Source organism: Puccinia triticina, chromosome 11A, assembly GCF_026914185.1.
Source record: "Puccinia triticina chromosome 11A, complete sequence".
Classification (NCBI taxonomy): Eukaryota; Fungi; Basidiomycota; class Pucciniomycetes; order Pucciniales; family Pucciniaceae; genus Puccinia; species Puccinia triticina.
In genome coordinates, this window is record NC_070568.1 from 4,767,606 (window position 1) to 4,783,230 (window position 15,625).

Genomic DNA, 15,625 nt, shown 5'->3' on the forward strand with positions numbered 1-15,625 from the left:
AGGATTCCTTCCAGCAACGCTGCAACCAATCCAATACATGTATTGGATTGGTTTTGGTCCCAATACATTGTATCAGTATTGTACTGCTTGGCTGATCCAATCCAATACAGTGTATCAGGTTGCCAATACAATCCAATACAATCCAATATGGTCCAATACATGCGTATTGGGTTGCCAATACAGTCCTGTATTCTGTGTATTGGTGGGATCTACACTGTATTGTTTGTTTCAATACAATACATTGTATTGTATCTCTTTTTCAATACAATACATGGTATCAAATTTGTATGTATCAAAAAAACAATACAATACACCATATTGGCCAATACCCGGATTGTATCAGATTGTTTCACTGTTGCTTCCAGTCAAAGAGGTTACAAAACCTCTTGGAGCAGAAGGATTCCTTCCAGTCAAAGAGGTTACAAAACCTCTTCAAGTGGAAGGATTCCTTCCAGTCAAAGAGGTTACAATCTTTGACTGGAAGGATTCCTTCCAGTCAAAGAGGTTACAATCTTTGACTGGAAGGATTCCTTCCAGTCAAAGAGGTTACAATCTTTGACTGGAAGGATTCCTTCCAGTCAAAGAGGTTACAATCTTTGACTGGAAGGATTCCTTCCAGTCAAAGAGGTTACAATCTTTGACTGGAAGGATTCCTTCCAGTCAAAGAGGTTACAATCTTTGACTGGAAGGATTCCTTCCAGTCAAAGAGGTTACAATCTTTGACTGGAAGGATTCCTTCCAGTCAAAGAGGTTACAATCTTTGACTGGAAGGATTCCTTCCAGTCAAAGAGGCCACAGAACCCCTTTGACCAGAAGGAATCCCTCCGGTCAAAGACTTTTTGGACCCTCTTCCACTGGAAGGAATCCTTCCGGTCAATTTTGAGGGGCAGGTACCCGCTCTGACCCACTCTGCGGGTGCGGGTGTCTGATTTTGCCAAAAAAAGGTGCGGGTATCCGGGTGTGGCGGGGCCATCTCTACTCAGGACATCATGGGTTGCTCAGGGCAGTAGTTTACATCCCGGAAGTTGAACAATGTAACACTGATGCTTGTATTGACCTTGATATCTGACAAGATCAGTGAGAAATTTTGATCTCAATCTAACATGATGACCTTTTTGGAATTTTAAATTGACATGGAAATTATACCCTAACTAACCAATTCTCCTGTGCCTGGGGCTTTTCCAGGAATACATGTGAAGGATGTATTTTTTTAACAATGTGTGTATCTTTTTTATCTTGATTGAAATGAGGGCTGGGAATTTTGCTAGTGGCCACCAATTGGATCTGATATACTCCAGGTACTTGCCTTTGGTGATGCAACAGGGGCCATGCTGGCACATCTGCCTTGTTGATTTTGATACTTGATGGTAAGGGGTCACTTTAGTTCCTGGAAATTGCAGCGGCGTAGCCGCTTTGAGCTCTAGTCTACTTTAAATCATTGCTGATAAATTCTTTGTGATATGAGTCCGAAGAGAGTTATCTCATGAGACCGGAATTCATCACCAGTAAATCTGACAGAGTTGTTATACATAGCACAAAGGGATTGATTGGCCTTCACGACCTTAAACATATGATACAAGACAGCCAGGGCTGCCACCCTCCTATAGGCCGAGAAAGAACGTAAATTTGTGCAGAGGTCCCCGAGAGCTTTAGTACTTTCCACTAAGTTTGTGGACATTGCTTTGGTGATCTGAGAATCGTGTTTGAAAATTTCCCTAAGTGTTCCTATTTCGCCTGGGAAGTGGGAATGCAATGATGGACGGAAGGCAATGTCAATGAGTTCAGGTGCCAGTCAGTATTAAAGAGCACTAATTCTACAAACCTAGCTCTCCAAATCCCTTCTTCGGATTAAGGATTGCTAATTTGGGAAAGAGTGGGTAGGTGGAAAAAGTGCCATGAGTGTGATGATATACCATGACAGGGTATCTAATGGCGAAACAAACCATGTTCCCATCCGAGATAAACTGCTGGATGAAATTTGCTGTTATCGCGGATTTTTTGCGCATTCAAAATCACTGCATCGATATGACGGAGAAGGTCCTCATGAAGCTTTTTATGTTTTTCAAACCTTGACTTGAGGTCGAAGAGGCCGTACAACAAATATGCGACCATGCGTGGTGCTGTGGGATCGTGTAATTTTCCAGCTACGTTCAGGGCACTAGAAAGAACTGCAAGCCAATCCTTGATTTCCGCGTGCGTCAGTCGGGAGCTCTCCATAATGTCTTTGAACTTGAGGTCTATTAGGCGACCTTTATATTCAACTCGAACATCCTGCTTGTGCATATAATCGATGATCTGGTTGTATGGGTTGCCTGGTTTTAATTCAGGGCCGGCCTCGACTGAACCAAAGGTGAATTATCAGCTTCATGGGCACTATATAGAATCGCATTCACTAGCTCTGACACGTGTGCTGGAAGGAGTCCACGCACATTTAGCATAAATCTCGGCGACTGTCAGGGAACGTTATAAACCATACGAGTCAGCGGGAGAGAATGCGAGAAGAGAAGAGCAAATTGAGGAGAATAAGGTAGCGTAGGGGGTGCAAAAAGAATCTCAGCATTGGCTTTGTAATTACGCTGGCGGGTGCACATTTGAAGATGCGGATCAGTACTGACGCGTGTTCTTATCTGCATCATTTGGAGTTTGTAATACTAGACAGAGAAATATCACGGGAAACCATACAACTCAGCAAGCTTCTTGGCAATCCGTGGTGTCAAAAATGGTGAACAATCCCGAGGCCTACGTGGAGTAAGATTTCCTAGAGATCCGGATTGTGAAAGAGAAAAAAAATCCGTCAGTTCTTCTTTGGCAAGAAAATAAGGAGCTGTTCATGTGTTGTTTGCAATGGTAGAGTTATTCTGCGCACCGGGAAAACGAGGAAGCGTGAATCCCGAGAGATGTTCATCCATTCCATCAAATGTTGGGGGTGAGATCCAATGTTCACGTTTCTCCGCTGGCGCGGCTGTAGAGGAAGCCGCTGCGTTTACGGATCCGCTAGCCATCTCCGACAAGGGCCGTTCCCTACCAAAATTGTGAATTGTTCCTTGTGTGGTAGCAACCAGTTGACAGAGAAAGTATGCAAGACATAGGGCGGTAGATACGCTGAATAGCATCTGGTGCTGCTCAAGGGGGGAAAAAAGTGTGATGATGGGGTCCGATGGCTGATGTTGGGATTACGGGGTAGAATATTGGGGAAGGGCCTTAAATGTTGAAGCAAGCAGTCGCCCGAGTGGTGGTGTTTTTTCCACATCTGTACAGTACGTTAACCCCAAGATCTCGAACGCGTGTGACTTGAACTTCCATGAGTTCCAAAAGGAAGTGGGTAACACTTGTTCCAAGCTAATATGCACCACTTGCAAAACATAAACATGAAAACAGGGTCGACTCCTCATAGGATTGAGCACTTGCTTTGTGATTGCAGACTTGACTTGTTTATGTCGTGCCCACTGCGCACCAGTTCCGTCAACAAGTTCTTCACGGTGGCACAATTAAACGCGCGTCTACCGGTGCATGCCCACGCCCGGTAAAAGAGCATGCATGATAATGATGAATAGTATTGACAATAGGGGGTGTGACCCCCCACTTGTCTTGAGTGTTGAGTTTCACTCAGGTGTTTCTGTTTTCTTTTCTATGCCTTACACATGTCTAGTACACTTCACACACATTTCACAGTTTGTATGTAGTGTACCTGAGGCAGCGGACGTGGAAGGAAACTTTCCTCATCCTTCCACAAACCTCGCCCGCTCACCACATCGTGTCCGCTGTCCTCAGTCCCAGTCGAGCTCAACAGGTTATGAGCACCAGTTAGCTTCCAGCTAAATCATACAGCTTCGCTAGGCACGTTGAAGACAAGCGCATCGAGCGGTAAACCTCCGTGGACCTCATAAGGATCAACCTCTCTCCTCTCTCACTCGCTAATGGCTAACAAAGCCAAAGAGGAAACCACCACCCATACAACTGTTGACCTCAATTCTAAAATGTTGGCCCCCACCACTAAAATATCAACTGCCCGACTCCCAATACTCAAAGCCCCCGGGTCCAATTCCAACTATCTGAATTGGAAGAAAGTCGTTCTTTGGGTCTTCAAGTCGGCCAAAGTCAACCATGTCTTGACTCCAGTAGCCACCAACCTTTGATTGGCCAGCTGGGAAGAGGATAATGACCTTGTCTGCGCAGTCATGGTTCAGATTGTTGATGAGGCAAATCTTCGCCACCTAGCCGACAAAGACAACACAGCCAAGATCTGGGCTGATCTGTCTAGAGCTCATCAGGATACTTCGACCGGTGGCCGCATATTTTGGATTCGCAAGCTATTCAACGCCCGAATGGATGGAGACAATTTCAACTTGCACATTGACTCCTTGGCGAATTCGTACAAACGTTTGAACTCTCTGGTCACCCCGGAAAAACCCCTCACTCCAGACAACGTCCACAACGCAGCTCTCCTTGGTTTGCTTTCCCCCGACTGGATCCCCTGATCCATTTATATCCAAAATTTACAAGGTTTAAGGGTTAGGGGTTGGATTAGGGATTAGCGGATGGATTAGGGATTAGGGACTAGGGGGGATAGGAAAAGAAAATTGTGCAAAACTGGTCAGAAATTAGAAGTGTGTGGTAAACTTGTTTTCCCCAGTTCTGACACAGCTTCTCCCAGCTCAACCCTCCCATTGGTTCCATACCAAATATAATGGCAAATGTATCTTTGGTTTACAACCAATGGATCAAATAGACATGTCTCAGAACTTTGTATCAGGGTGAATTGTATGAGGAACTGAGCCCTAATTGTTCCCGTAAAGTTTTAATTGATTTCTATTTGACTTCTGGAGAATTAAATCCACATATCATGCATCCTTCCACTTGAATGGTCATTTTTCAATTCAAGTGAGACATCATATTGGAGAAACAGCATATGAATAAAATGGTATGAGTATATCAAAGAGCACAGTGAGTAGATTCTAGACATATTTTTTGAGGAATAACTTGAAGTCTTGTGAGAGCTCCTTGCCTCTCAAAAAAGGTAGCAAAACCATTATCTACCCACTGTACATGCTGTAGATTACCAGATTTTCAAAGATCATCATTTAAATGTCTGTTGTAAATTTTTGAAATTCTCAAATGTGATTTAGATAGAACCTATGTCACTCACTAAATAACAACTTGGTGAATAATTGTAGACTCTGGCTTTTTGTTTTTTGTGGGAAGGTAGGCAGGGGTTCTAGATTTTAAATTTTAACAATTACAGCGGTGTAGCCGCCTTGGCCTCTAGTATAACATAACAGAATCAACAAACTCATCAATAGATCAATACCAATTGGTTTATTTGGTAAGAATGCAGTGTACTCAGTCCTGATATATAATGGGAAAAATGTAGAACATTGTGGAAGGGGATGCATTTTTTTAATTTTGAATTACTCCCAAATGAATGTCCCTTAGTGGTTAATTTTTAATCAAAGGAGAAAGATTGTATATGAAAAAGTTGCAAAATGTCCTAGTGGTTAATTTTTTTTTTGAAGGAGAAAGATTGTATATGGACAAGTCACAAGATAAAGCAAAAATTGCTTTTGAGAGGTAGAATAATTGAGATTGGTGGATGATTTGTTTTTATAGGATTGATTAGTATTCCTGGAAGATTTAGCAATACACTAACAATTGTTTCCTAATCCATATCTTGAGAGCCCATGATACATGCTTACAAAGGGTTGAAAATTCTGCATCAATGGTCTGGGCTGGTGTGGCGCCCCTCTTCACGCAACTATTCAGTTACAGGAGCTACCCTTCTCCTCCTAGCCATAAAATTTGCCGCCCAATTATACATTCCGGAAGGCTTATTCCAAGCCATATTATCACCAAATTTCAGTATCTTCCAACCCATCGATTCTTCTGGAACCTGAGATGCATCATGAGGACCGTCCTTGCCCTCTGAGGGACCTTTTGGCTATTCTGCAGACTCTGGATGAGTTTTTGGATCTGGTGTGTCTTTAGGCTTTTCATGAGGATTCGGAGTTACCTCTTCCGGCTTGGCGTGGCTTGCACCTGAGTTGATCAATTTGGAATCCTCAGCACCATGAGTGGCCGCAGAGTCTGCCGCCTTGGCCCCAGCGCTTCCCTCCTTGCCTTCTTCGGCTACCTTCATACCAAGACGGGCTTTGTTCTTCTGAATCCATGAATAAAGTCTTGTTTTCTTCCACGGTACTTTCCAAAATGCGGCGTGATTTTGAAATTTTGACATGTGTGCCTTTGGACTGACTTTGGCGACGTTATAGACTTTTTGGAGCCGAGTGGGAAGCTCTGCTTTTGCATCCAATTTTCCCACGAGTTCCGTTGGGAGCAATTTGCGACCCTCATCTGTACCGTGAAGTAACTTAGTCCCCAGGAACACCTTGAATTTGTTCCATTTGCCGCCAACCCAGCCAAGTCCCTGAGAAAGCCATGCCAACGGCATAAGTACGGGCGTGAGCACTGCCCCGGCTGCCAATTTGAGGCGAGAAGGTGGCTTTGCCGCCTTGGCCCCAGCGCTTGCCTCCTTGGCCCCAGCGCTTGCCTCCTTGGCCCCAGCGCTTGCCTCCTTGGCCCCAGCGCTTGCCTCCTTGCCTTCTTCGGCTACCTTCATACCAAGACGGGCTTTGGCCTGTTGAATCCATGAATAAAGTCTTGTTTTCTTCCATGGTACATTCCAAAATGCGGCGTGATTTTGAAATTTTGACATGTGTGCCTTTGGACTGACTTTGGCGACGTTATAGACTTTTTGGAGCCGAGTGGGAAGTTCTGCTTTTGCATCCAATTTTCCCACGAGTTCCGTTGGGAGCAATTTGCGACCCTCATCTGTACCGTGAAGTAACTTAGTCCCCAGGAACACCTTGAATTTGTTCCATTTGCCGCCAACCCAGCCAAGTCCCTTAGAAAGCCATCCCAACGGTGTAAGCGCACGTGTGAGCACTGCCTTTCCTGCCACTTTGAGGCGAGAAGGTGGCTTTTTCGCCGCTTCCGCGCTGGGATCTGTGGGTCCTTTGGGAGCGTCGATTTCTTCGGGCCCTTTGCCATGGGGAGGTTCGGGTGGTTCGTGTGGCTCGGGCTCGTGTGCTTTGGGAGGCTCGAATCCTTTGGGAGTTTCAGGTACGGATCCCTCGCCTCGGAAACCATCTATTAGCGCCTTCGGATCAGCTTTACCGGCGGTGAGGGTGGAATCGGGTACGCCATTCACGCCATGCATGCCTTCAACAGCATTGCGGGCGGCTTGGGCCCCGTCGAATACCCCTCCCACGCCTTTGCCTGCTTTACCCCCCTCGGCTGCCATGCTTGCAACCTGGGCTCCATGAGTAGCGCCGCCAAGCATGGGATGAGGCTTGGGCCAGGGTGCACTGAGGATTGAGTATGCAAGAAAAGCCCAGCCAAATATGGCAGAAAGAGTGAATCGATGGATTTTCATTCCACTAACCCACCCTTGGATGGGCTTGGGATTCTTCGGGATGAGACTGGGGATTTCAATCTAAAATTTTCCATAGAAAATGGGGGCATTTTGTTCAAGATTCTGTTTGTGAGCATTTCGTTCCATAGGAGTAGAATCAAGGTACAAGATCTATGACGAACCTTCTCTGCCGATGTGTGTTTATGGGTGGATACGTTGAGGGTGGTTGTCGGAAAGTGGATTTAAATAGTCCTTGGGATAAGTTGAGGTAAAATGTTGACCTGAAGTTGCACTTTGTGATAAGAAAACGAAAGTGGGCTTGCGGTCGGCAGGAACGGATTTTGCAAGGAAAGTAATTGCTAGTCCGTGTTAGAGAGAGTGTGGAACAAATCTCCCAAGTGGCTTAATTTATTTGTGAACCAGATTTCGAAAGCTATGTATTTTATTTATGAAGCAATAACGAAAGAGAGAAAAAAACATTGGGAAGAAAGTCGAGGCTGGAGAGATCAGAGGGAAACTCTTAAGACAAAGGACAATTCCAACAGAATCGAAGTTTCAACCAAGGGTTATTTCCATAGAGTTCTCGGTTAGAGAGGTACCGACCAGCTGAGACACATCTGTGCTTTGTTGGGAAGAGGCGGGTCCCCTGACTCGGGTCGGAAGGTTTTGTCGATTGCTCGAGGCTGCAGCCTGACTGGGTGAAGCATCTGCTCGTGGTCATCGCTCCTGCCCCCAAACCAACGAACACATGCCACTATATGGCCCCGGCGGTTGCCAAGAGGGCAGCTGTTTGGGTGACCCTCGGAAGAATAAATGTGTCGGAAGCAAATCTTAGCGACCCACACCGGATCACTTGACACACTTGAGCGAAGTCTGGATGGGCTCTCGGTTGCAGGAAGGCTGTTGTGTGATAAGCCTTGTCTCCACCCACTGACGTCATACTTGAACAGCCATCCTCATAATGGTTTGAGCGGATCATGTTGAGGGGAGCGACAAGTTCCGCTCAAGCCTCATGCCCACCAGCGCCGATCTCCCATTGCTGTACCGAGAATGGCAAGCAGATGATTTCATGTCGCCAATGTGCAGCCTCAAGGAAGACCTTTCCACACAGCGCACTGGTGAAATCCATCAGGCCATTGGACAAGATCCCGGATATCATCTAAACTGGCCCTCCTGGTCCCCAGCCGTGAAATTCAGTGGTTTGCAGACCGCCTGCGGGTGCGCCTGGTGGTCAGCGAGGCCGCTGATCGCGCATATCAGTCATCGAGGATCGGGCCAGCCATCCGGCCAATTCTTAGGCCCCGTTTGGAGCCGATACAATCCGGGCGATATGTGAGTTTTTTTGCCTGACATCCTATGTGACATCTGATCAGGTCCGCCAAAACTTGATCAGATGTCACAAAATTCCAGATTATATCACGCAATTATATCGGCTCCAAACGGAGCCTTAGCCACTTCTTTGTTGCCTACCGGGAGCGCTGACGTGGGTGCGGGGCGAGGTCCATGGAAAACCGGCTGTAGAAACTCCCCCGTCGGTTTCGAGGAGCGCAGCGTCGCGCCGGTCCAAGCCGTGAAATCCGTCTCCTTTCCTTCCGCACAAGAGTGATTGGTACCAAGACTAGGAAGACATTGAGGAGCATTTTAACAGACTACTTATGTGAGATTCCCAACTGCTCCTCCCATCTCACCACCTTCCTGTTGGCCCTCCCACTCTGATCTCTGCTGATTTACTCAAAGATTGTGCTTCAAATGCTCCATCCAAATCTTTCTCCACATAAACACTTTAAAATATGTCCCAATCTTTGAAAATTTCACTTTTGAAACCCCCTATTGGGTCTATGCATTTAAGGCTGCATGGCCAACCATTAGGATTAAGAATCCACAAAAACAGGTGATAAGCCTTGTTGGCCTGTATTATCACTTGAGTTTTGGATATGCTTATATTCTTAGTCTGTATGCTTCTATCAAAACATAGCATGTACATATTTGAGGCTGTTTCTAAGTGGGTTGCTCCAGTTGCTCACAGGGAGAATCTCTATTGATCTGTATACCAAGGAAAATGAAAATACAGAGACCAGAGTAAACCATGAGCTGAAAATATTTCTCTTCAACAAGACAACACAAACATGGAGAGAGTATGGCTTTCTGCATCTACCACCTACTGTCTACACATCTAATTTTTAAGGCTGCAGAATCATCGAGCTGAGAACAAAGACAGAGAATGTGCAAGTCTGTGACTTTTGGGCTCTCACTGGGGGCTTTTTAAGCTAGAATCATACTTGGGGAAATTCCTGCCACTTTCAGATCAGATCCAAGAGTAATAATGGAGCTTAAAGGAATCCCATGAACACACATGTTATGTATCTTTCAACAATTTCAAAGATTATGTGTATCTACATACAGGAATGCTCTAGTCTTCTGGCAAATTCAAACAATTGAAAGAAGTTAATTGAAGGGCTGTGATCAGTGGTGGGTAGTTACTTTACTTTACAATATCTGTTGGATTTTACTATTAGTAAAGTAGCTTCCTGCCATTACTTTTGCCGCCATTGTTGTTATCAGTAACACGCAAACAGTGTCATCATGTGTAATGTGCTGGGCTGGTTTTTTTGAGGTTGTGACTGGAATAACACATTATCAAGCAATAAAAGTCCAAATTAGCCCTCAAATTCTCTTTTATTGCTTTTTATCTTACTCAATATCTTCTTCTCCACACACAAATGATATTGCACCAACTTTAACAGTAACCATGGCGACAAAGGTCAAAATTGGTTATTCTAAGTGTTACCGCAGCAATAACTGTCCACTTTTAGTGTGATTACATTATAATTAGAGGGAGTTTTATTATGACATGTCACAACTATCAGGTATCAAGTGAGCCTGAGTATTATGCTGTGGATTTTCAGCAGCAGAGCCACCTTGACCTCCAGTTCCTACTAAGTACTTGAGTGTTGTAACTAGAAAGAGTGGGAATTTGGTGGTGGTGCTTCAAGTGAAAGACCCCACCTAATTCTGCACAAGAAGATGATTTATTAAATTTGAGGATATTTTATTAGTACTCTAGTTATTAAATGAGACTGTTTGATCATTACAATACCAACAGTATTTTGTATACTCTGGCGTAAAATATCTAAGGCTGACACAATCAGTTTACTTCAATCATGTTAGACTTTTGGATGAAATTTGCTAAAATAGTTTCTGGTTTACCCTATCTCCAATACTGGATTTTGCTTGGATTGATTGCACTACACAGGTTTTGTTTTAAGCTTTACATCAGTCCATGCAACTGATACTCTAGTTTGAGATCAACATATTTATGAGATCTTCTAATTTTGAACCCCACTTATTAGCCCATTTCATATTGCAGCAAGTCCCCCAAAAAAATCACATTTGCTGGCTGATAAAATGTGAAGCTTAACATGGCCATTATGTGACTCCATCCTTCCTAGGTGGATGCAGTCAGGAGAGGGAAATAGGTGTTGTTTAGGCTAAACTCAGTAGAGTTCCAGATGATGAGATTGGAAAAGATTGAAAGATAGCTATGGTGGGGTTGGATTTCAATAGAAAAACCAAGTTAGATACTTGGAGGCATTTTGGATTTGTTGTTGAGGATCAGAATGAAGATACGTGGCGGAAAAGAATCTGCCAGACTCAGGAACTCCAAAAAATCAAAACTATGATGCTTCTTGTTATGGTTGTTACTGGGGGAGGAGGGATCTGGGTCCAGTGCTTGTGTTCACAAAGGAAGTAGATTGCTAGATGGGGAGAGTGTGAGGATCTCTCCCTGGCTTCCCCTTTTTGGAGGAAGCAGTGACATGTGGTGAATGAACAACAATGACGGACTCCAGGATCATGTCACAGGAGGATTTCATCATCTCCTTGTGCATGACACACACACAGACCATACAGCAACACACAAACTGTGAGCCTGAGTCTCTATAGTGACAGCAGGACACAAGAAATGGGGGGACAATAGTTGGATTTCTTGGGATAAAGAAAATACAACTATAAGAGAAAAAGAGAAAGAGAGAGAAAAACTGAGCAGGATCAGGATAAAGAGAAGTACTAGGTTATTCTAGTGGGAATGCACGTCCACTGGCAATGCTACTCTTCAGAAGAGTGCTGCTAATCTGTGCTAATCTGTGCTACAGCTTCCTCTCAGGAGGGTATCTGGATTAGATAAGTTTAATCCAGCCACAATTTTTTAGCTTCCTTCTGGATAGTCAAGGTTCTTAAAGGGAAACCTGAGGGACAGCCCTGTAACCTAGATTTGAGGCAAAGGCCAAATGATAATAAGGGACAGCCCTGTGATCAAGAGTGAGGCAAAGGCCAGTAGATTTGGAGGGACAGCCCTATGATCAAGAAGAAGACAAAACCAGCAGAAAGAGCAGATCAAGCAAGACACAGAGTTGTACCTCTGAGATAAACAAGGTTCAGTGAAAGAGGTTACTTACTGTCAATATCCTAGGCGCCTGTGACGGTAGGTATACTGGGAGTGTTGTAAGCTCTTTGGTGGTGATCCTGGGGTTATCTGGGTGGTGGTTCTGGTGTGCTGAAGTCTGTAGATCCGCCTCAGGCAAGGGGGATCCTGACTACAAAAATTTTCACAGTTTGCTTATGTAATTTACATATGTACATGTGGTTTGGCGCGCCTGGTAGCGCTGACACGTCACAACTGCGCATGCGCGTCACAACTCAATAACTCAGGGAAGGAGTATAGTTACAAGGAATTGATGAGTTGTAACTAGGGTTAAAATTGCATGAGGAAACAGAATATGAAGTCAAAACAAGGTTATCTCTTAAGGTAAAAAAGATATAAATTAATTCATATGTAAAAAGTAGAAAAAGGCAGACTTTAGGTCAGCTGAGTTGACTCTAAGGCTGACACAAACACACAACTCAAAAAACACATGTCACACAGAAGAAAAGAGAACAACCATAGAAAACAAAGAAAAAATCTGGCAGAATGAATTGGAAAACCTTCAATTTTGTTGTAGCTGAAAACTTAAATGTTGAACTCTGCTCTGTGAGGATCTTTCAGACCAACACACATCTGAATCTTGAGGCAGAACCTTGAATACCCCACTATGCCTTTCCAACATCTTGAGGAACCCAATATTCTTGATCCTGCATTTTGCGCCAGTGTGAACACCACACTGTGGGTATTGAAAAAGCTGAAATGTTGTTAAGTGTGTCTGATTGTTATCAAAGCTTTGCTGTTCAAGGTAAAACATAAACCAGGCTAGTACACTACCATGTATAGCTTGGCAAACCCCTAAAATGCTTTTTGTGGTGGCCTTAAAATTGGCTTTAAAGCTTTACCAAATCCAACTGTGAACCCCACTATTGGCACATACTATCATGAGTAAATCTGTAGACACAAATACATGCAGAATGCTTGGGCAGAGTTTAAGGCCTGTGTGTTGTTTGGAGTTATAGAGGGGCCTAGATGGGTGTCTTGTTTGAGCATATATGTATACAAATGTAGGACTTTACAGCCAAAGCTTGGGCCTGGGGCTGTGTAGCAGAAATCAAAATATTGGTGGCTTGATAGCCTAGCAGTGGCCAGGCTCATTGCTCTTTAGTGTGCCATGTTAAATTAAACTGCACTCAAAAAAAGCAGATGCTGTGCACTCAAAGCACAAAACTTTGAGGGACCAAAAATCTGCTTTTTCCAGGCAACAGGAAGAAACCCAATACATACATGAACAGGAGTCCTCACTAATCAGGAAAAAAACCAATGTTACTGGGTGCAGTAGTTACAAAAGCTTAAAGAACTTATATGTAATGATCAGTTTTGATTACACAAATCAGGGACAAGTGATCACTTGACAAATCAGTCAGGGCCAGGTGATCACACCGGAATTGTCGCTGAACTAAACGTTAATGTTAAGTTATGGGCCGTTTGTTGACGGTGTGGAGTTGTCTGCTCATGGATGATGGGGCATTGTGGTGTTTTTATGTACAAAATTTCAACACTCTTTGTCAATCGATTATCAGCGTTGAGTTTGCAAGTACCCGTTGTCCAGACCACATTTGCTGAGATGCAGATGGATCATGGGGATGTTCCCATTTTTTTCTGTCTTCTCCCCTTTGGCGCCTTCTGTGTTCACTTTTGGAGAGCGAACTCGGCTGGATCTTCGACTTAAAATCGGCTCGACTATCCCAGCACTGCTGCCCCTCGCCCTTTTTTTTGGACAACCTTTGAACGCAGCCCTGTGGAGAATAGACACCTCTAGATTTCTTGCTACCCACCAGAAGTGTGACCGGTCTCATCTTGCTGCCGAGTGAGGTTTGCTTGTTCCTTTCGTGCTTCCCGTCCATCTATATATCAAAAATCAACATCACCGAGAAAACAAGAGAAGCTTTCTTCCGTTCGAGTACGCACGATTCTCCATGCAACCCAGAGAGAAACGGATACAATCGAACGACCTAAACATGGCTCAGTCCACCTCGTCGGGCTTCGCACCGGTACCGCGGCCGAGCCAATCGAATCTCAGGACCAATTATCTGTTGATATATAACCTGCTCAGCTGTTTTGCCTGGGCTTGGATATTGGAGAGAGTCATATTCGAATTGTTTCTCATCCATCCAACGTTAGCTTTTTCAATTCCTCACCTCAAATTTCATAATTCAAGGAGTAGCTCAGATCTGTTAACGCGTCATGGCACCCTTTTCACTGGTTTCTGACCGAACTTGAAATCCCTTGATTACACTCCGCTGTCGGAAACTCTCACCAAACTCCCAGCTCACTGGGTGAAGTATTGTTAGTATGCTTCACCTTCCCTTGAACAGATCCACTCTCATCTGAACACTTATGCAGAGATCCTGATCACCATACTCTTACGTTAAACTCACATCTTGCTACACATCTCCATCCCTTGACCTTGATTCTCAGATCGAGGGCCGGTCAGATAGATCAAAAGATCGGAGGGTCGATCAAGCTCATCCAATCCTGTGCAGCCTTGGAGGTCCTCCATGCATTATTCAACTTGGTCAGATCAGGAGTCTTCACTACTTGTATGCAAGTCTCAAGCCGATTATGTATCGTCTTGGCCATCCTACCTGCTTTTCCTCAGGTCCGTTGCTGTCTTTTCACCTCGCCCTCGACCTCAAACTTAGACCTTGAATCTAACAAGAGCAAAACCCCTCTTAACTTTGCTTGCTCTGGCTCGATACCACATCGTACCTCTTTGATCATTCATCCTCGTCCTCTGAATATCTTTATCTACCTTTTTTTTTTCTCCAAAAAACATATCTTTCATGTGCCAAGGTGGGGAAATCGCCTATCTACGCCAGCATGGTGCTGGCTTGGAGCTGCACAGAAGTCATTCGATATGCCCATTATGCCCTTGGTTTATTGCAGATTAAATCCGGCGCGCTGGAGTGGCTGAGGTAATCACTTTCTTGCCCATCAGTATTCTTTGTCATTAGATATAAGAATTTCTATAATCTGACCTTTCTATCCCTCCCCCTTATTACTTGCGATCAACTCGTGCGGACGAAAATAGGTACTCGACATTCTATGTCCTTTACCCCATTGGGGCAGGAAGTGAAGCTGCAGTGATGTTCCTAGCTTTCCGGTAAGTCCCCCTGATCCGCTTGGTCACACTGCCCTTATTGAGATTATCGGTTGTTGTTCTCTTTTCTATTCGACTGATCAACGTTTGTGCTCCTTGCAATGGTATCGACTTTTAGGGCGGCCAAGGCAGCCCAACTAGGACCTGCGACGACATATACGATTCTGACCTTGGTTTGCATCTGGCCTCCTTCCCTAGCAGTGATGATGAAGCATATGACACGTCAAAGGAAAAGTATGACCGTCATATGAGTTTTCATACATACATCTCATCGTAGTGCTGATACTCTTGACTAAAAAATTCTATGACTCGCAGAATATCTAAAGCAAAGACGAACCACCAAAGTATCCTGAACGATATTTCATCGCGACGAAAACGGAGCAAATCGACCAACGTCAGTAATTTCCAGGGGCTACCCACATCCCCAACTATGACTAACGGACCCATTCATCCTTCATAGTTTCAACACTCGTAGACTCCGGAGTTGAATATCTTATAAAATCTGAGGCCCTTTGCCCACCCACTTGTTTCTTTCCAAACGAGAGGACCATGTGCAATTTAGCCACCATCGTTGTCTTTTCCATCAGCAGCATACATGTCTCTGAGTATTCCTCCTGTGAAATAGTTCACTGCAAGAAAA

General features: G+C 44.4%; 3 protein-coding genes across 3 annotated transcripts; 1 reads left to right on the forward strand and 2 right to left on the reverse strand.

Moving 5' to 3' along the window:
• Positions 1-1,814: 1,814 nt before the first annotated feature.
• Positions 1,815-3,002, reverse strand: PtA15_11A458 (uncharacterized protein; the record flags this gene model as incomplete). The annotated part of the gene is made up of 6 exons (XM_053161368.1): positions 1,815-1,858; positions 1,944-2,339; positions 2,430-2,450; positions 2,616-2,651; positions 2,744-2,758; positions 2,867-3,002. 6 exons carry the CDS (start codon positions 3,000-3,002, stop codon positions 1,815-1,817), a joined length of 648 nt encoding a protein of 215 aa, XP_053025322.1.
• A 2,933-nt stretch (positions 3,003-5,935) lies between these two features.
• On the reverse strand, positions 5,936-7,426 carry PtA15_11A459 (uncharacterized protein; the record flags this gene model as incomplete). Its single annotated transcript, XM_053161369.1, has 1 exon — positions 5,936-7,426. The coding sequence occupies one exon, from the start codon at positions 7,424-7,426 to the stop codon at positions 5,936-5,938; it is 1,491 nt and encodes a 496-aa protein (XP_053025323.1).
• Positions 7,427-13,843: 6,417 nt separating this feature from the next.
• On the forward strand, positions 13,844-15,338 carry PtA15_11A460 (uncharacterized protein; the record flags this gene model as incomplete). The annotated part of the gene is made up of 7 exons (XM_053161371.1): positions 13,844-14,001; positions 14,154-14,171; positions 14,304-14,484; positions 14,679-14,800; positions 14,917-14,988; positions 15,104-15,219; positions 15,301-15,338. The coding sequence occupies 7 exons, from the start codon at positions 13,844-13,846 to the stop codon at positions 15,336-15,338; spliced, it is 705 nt and encodes a 234-aa protein (XP_053025324.1).
• Positions 15,339-15,625: the final 287 nt, after the last annotated feature.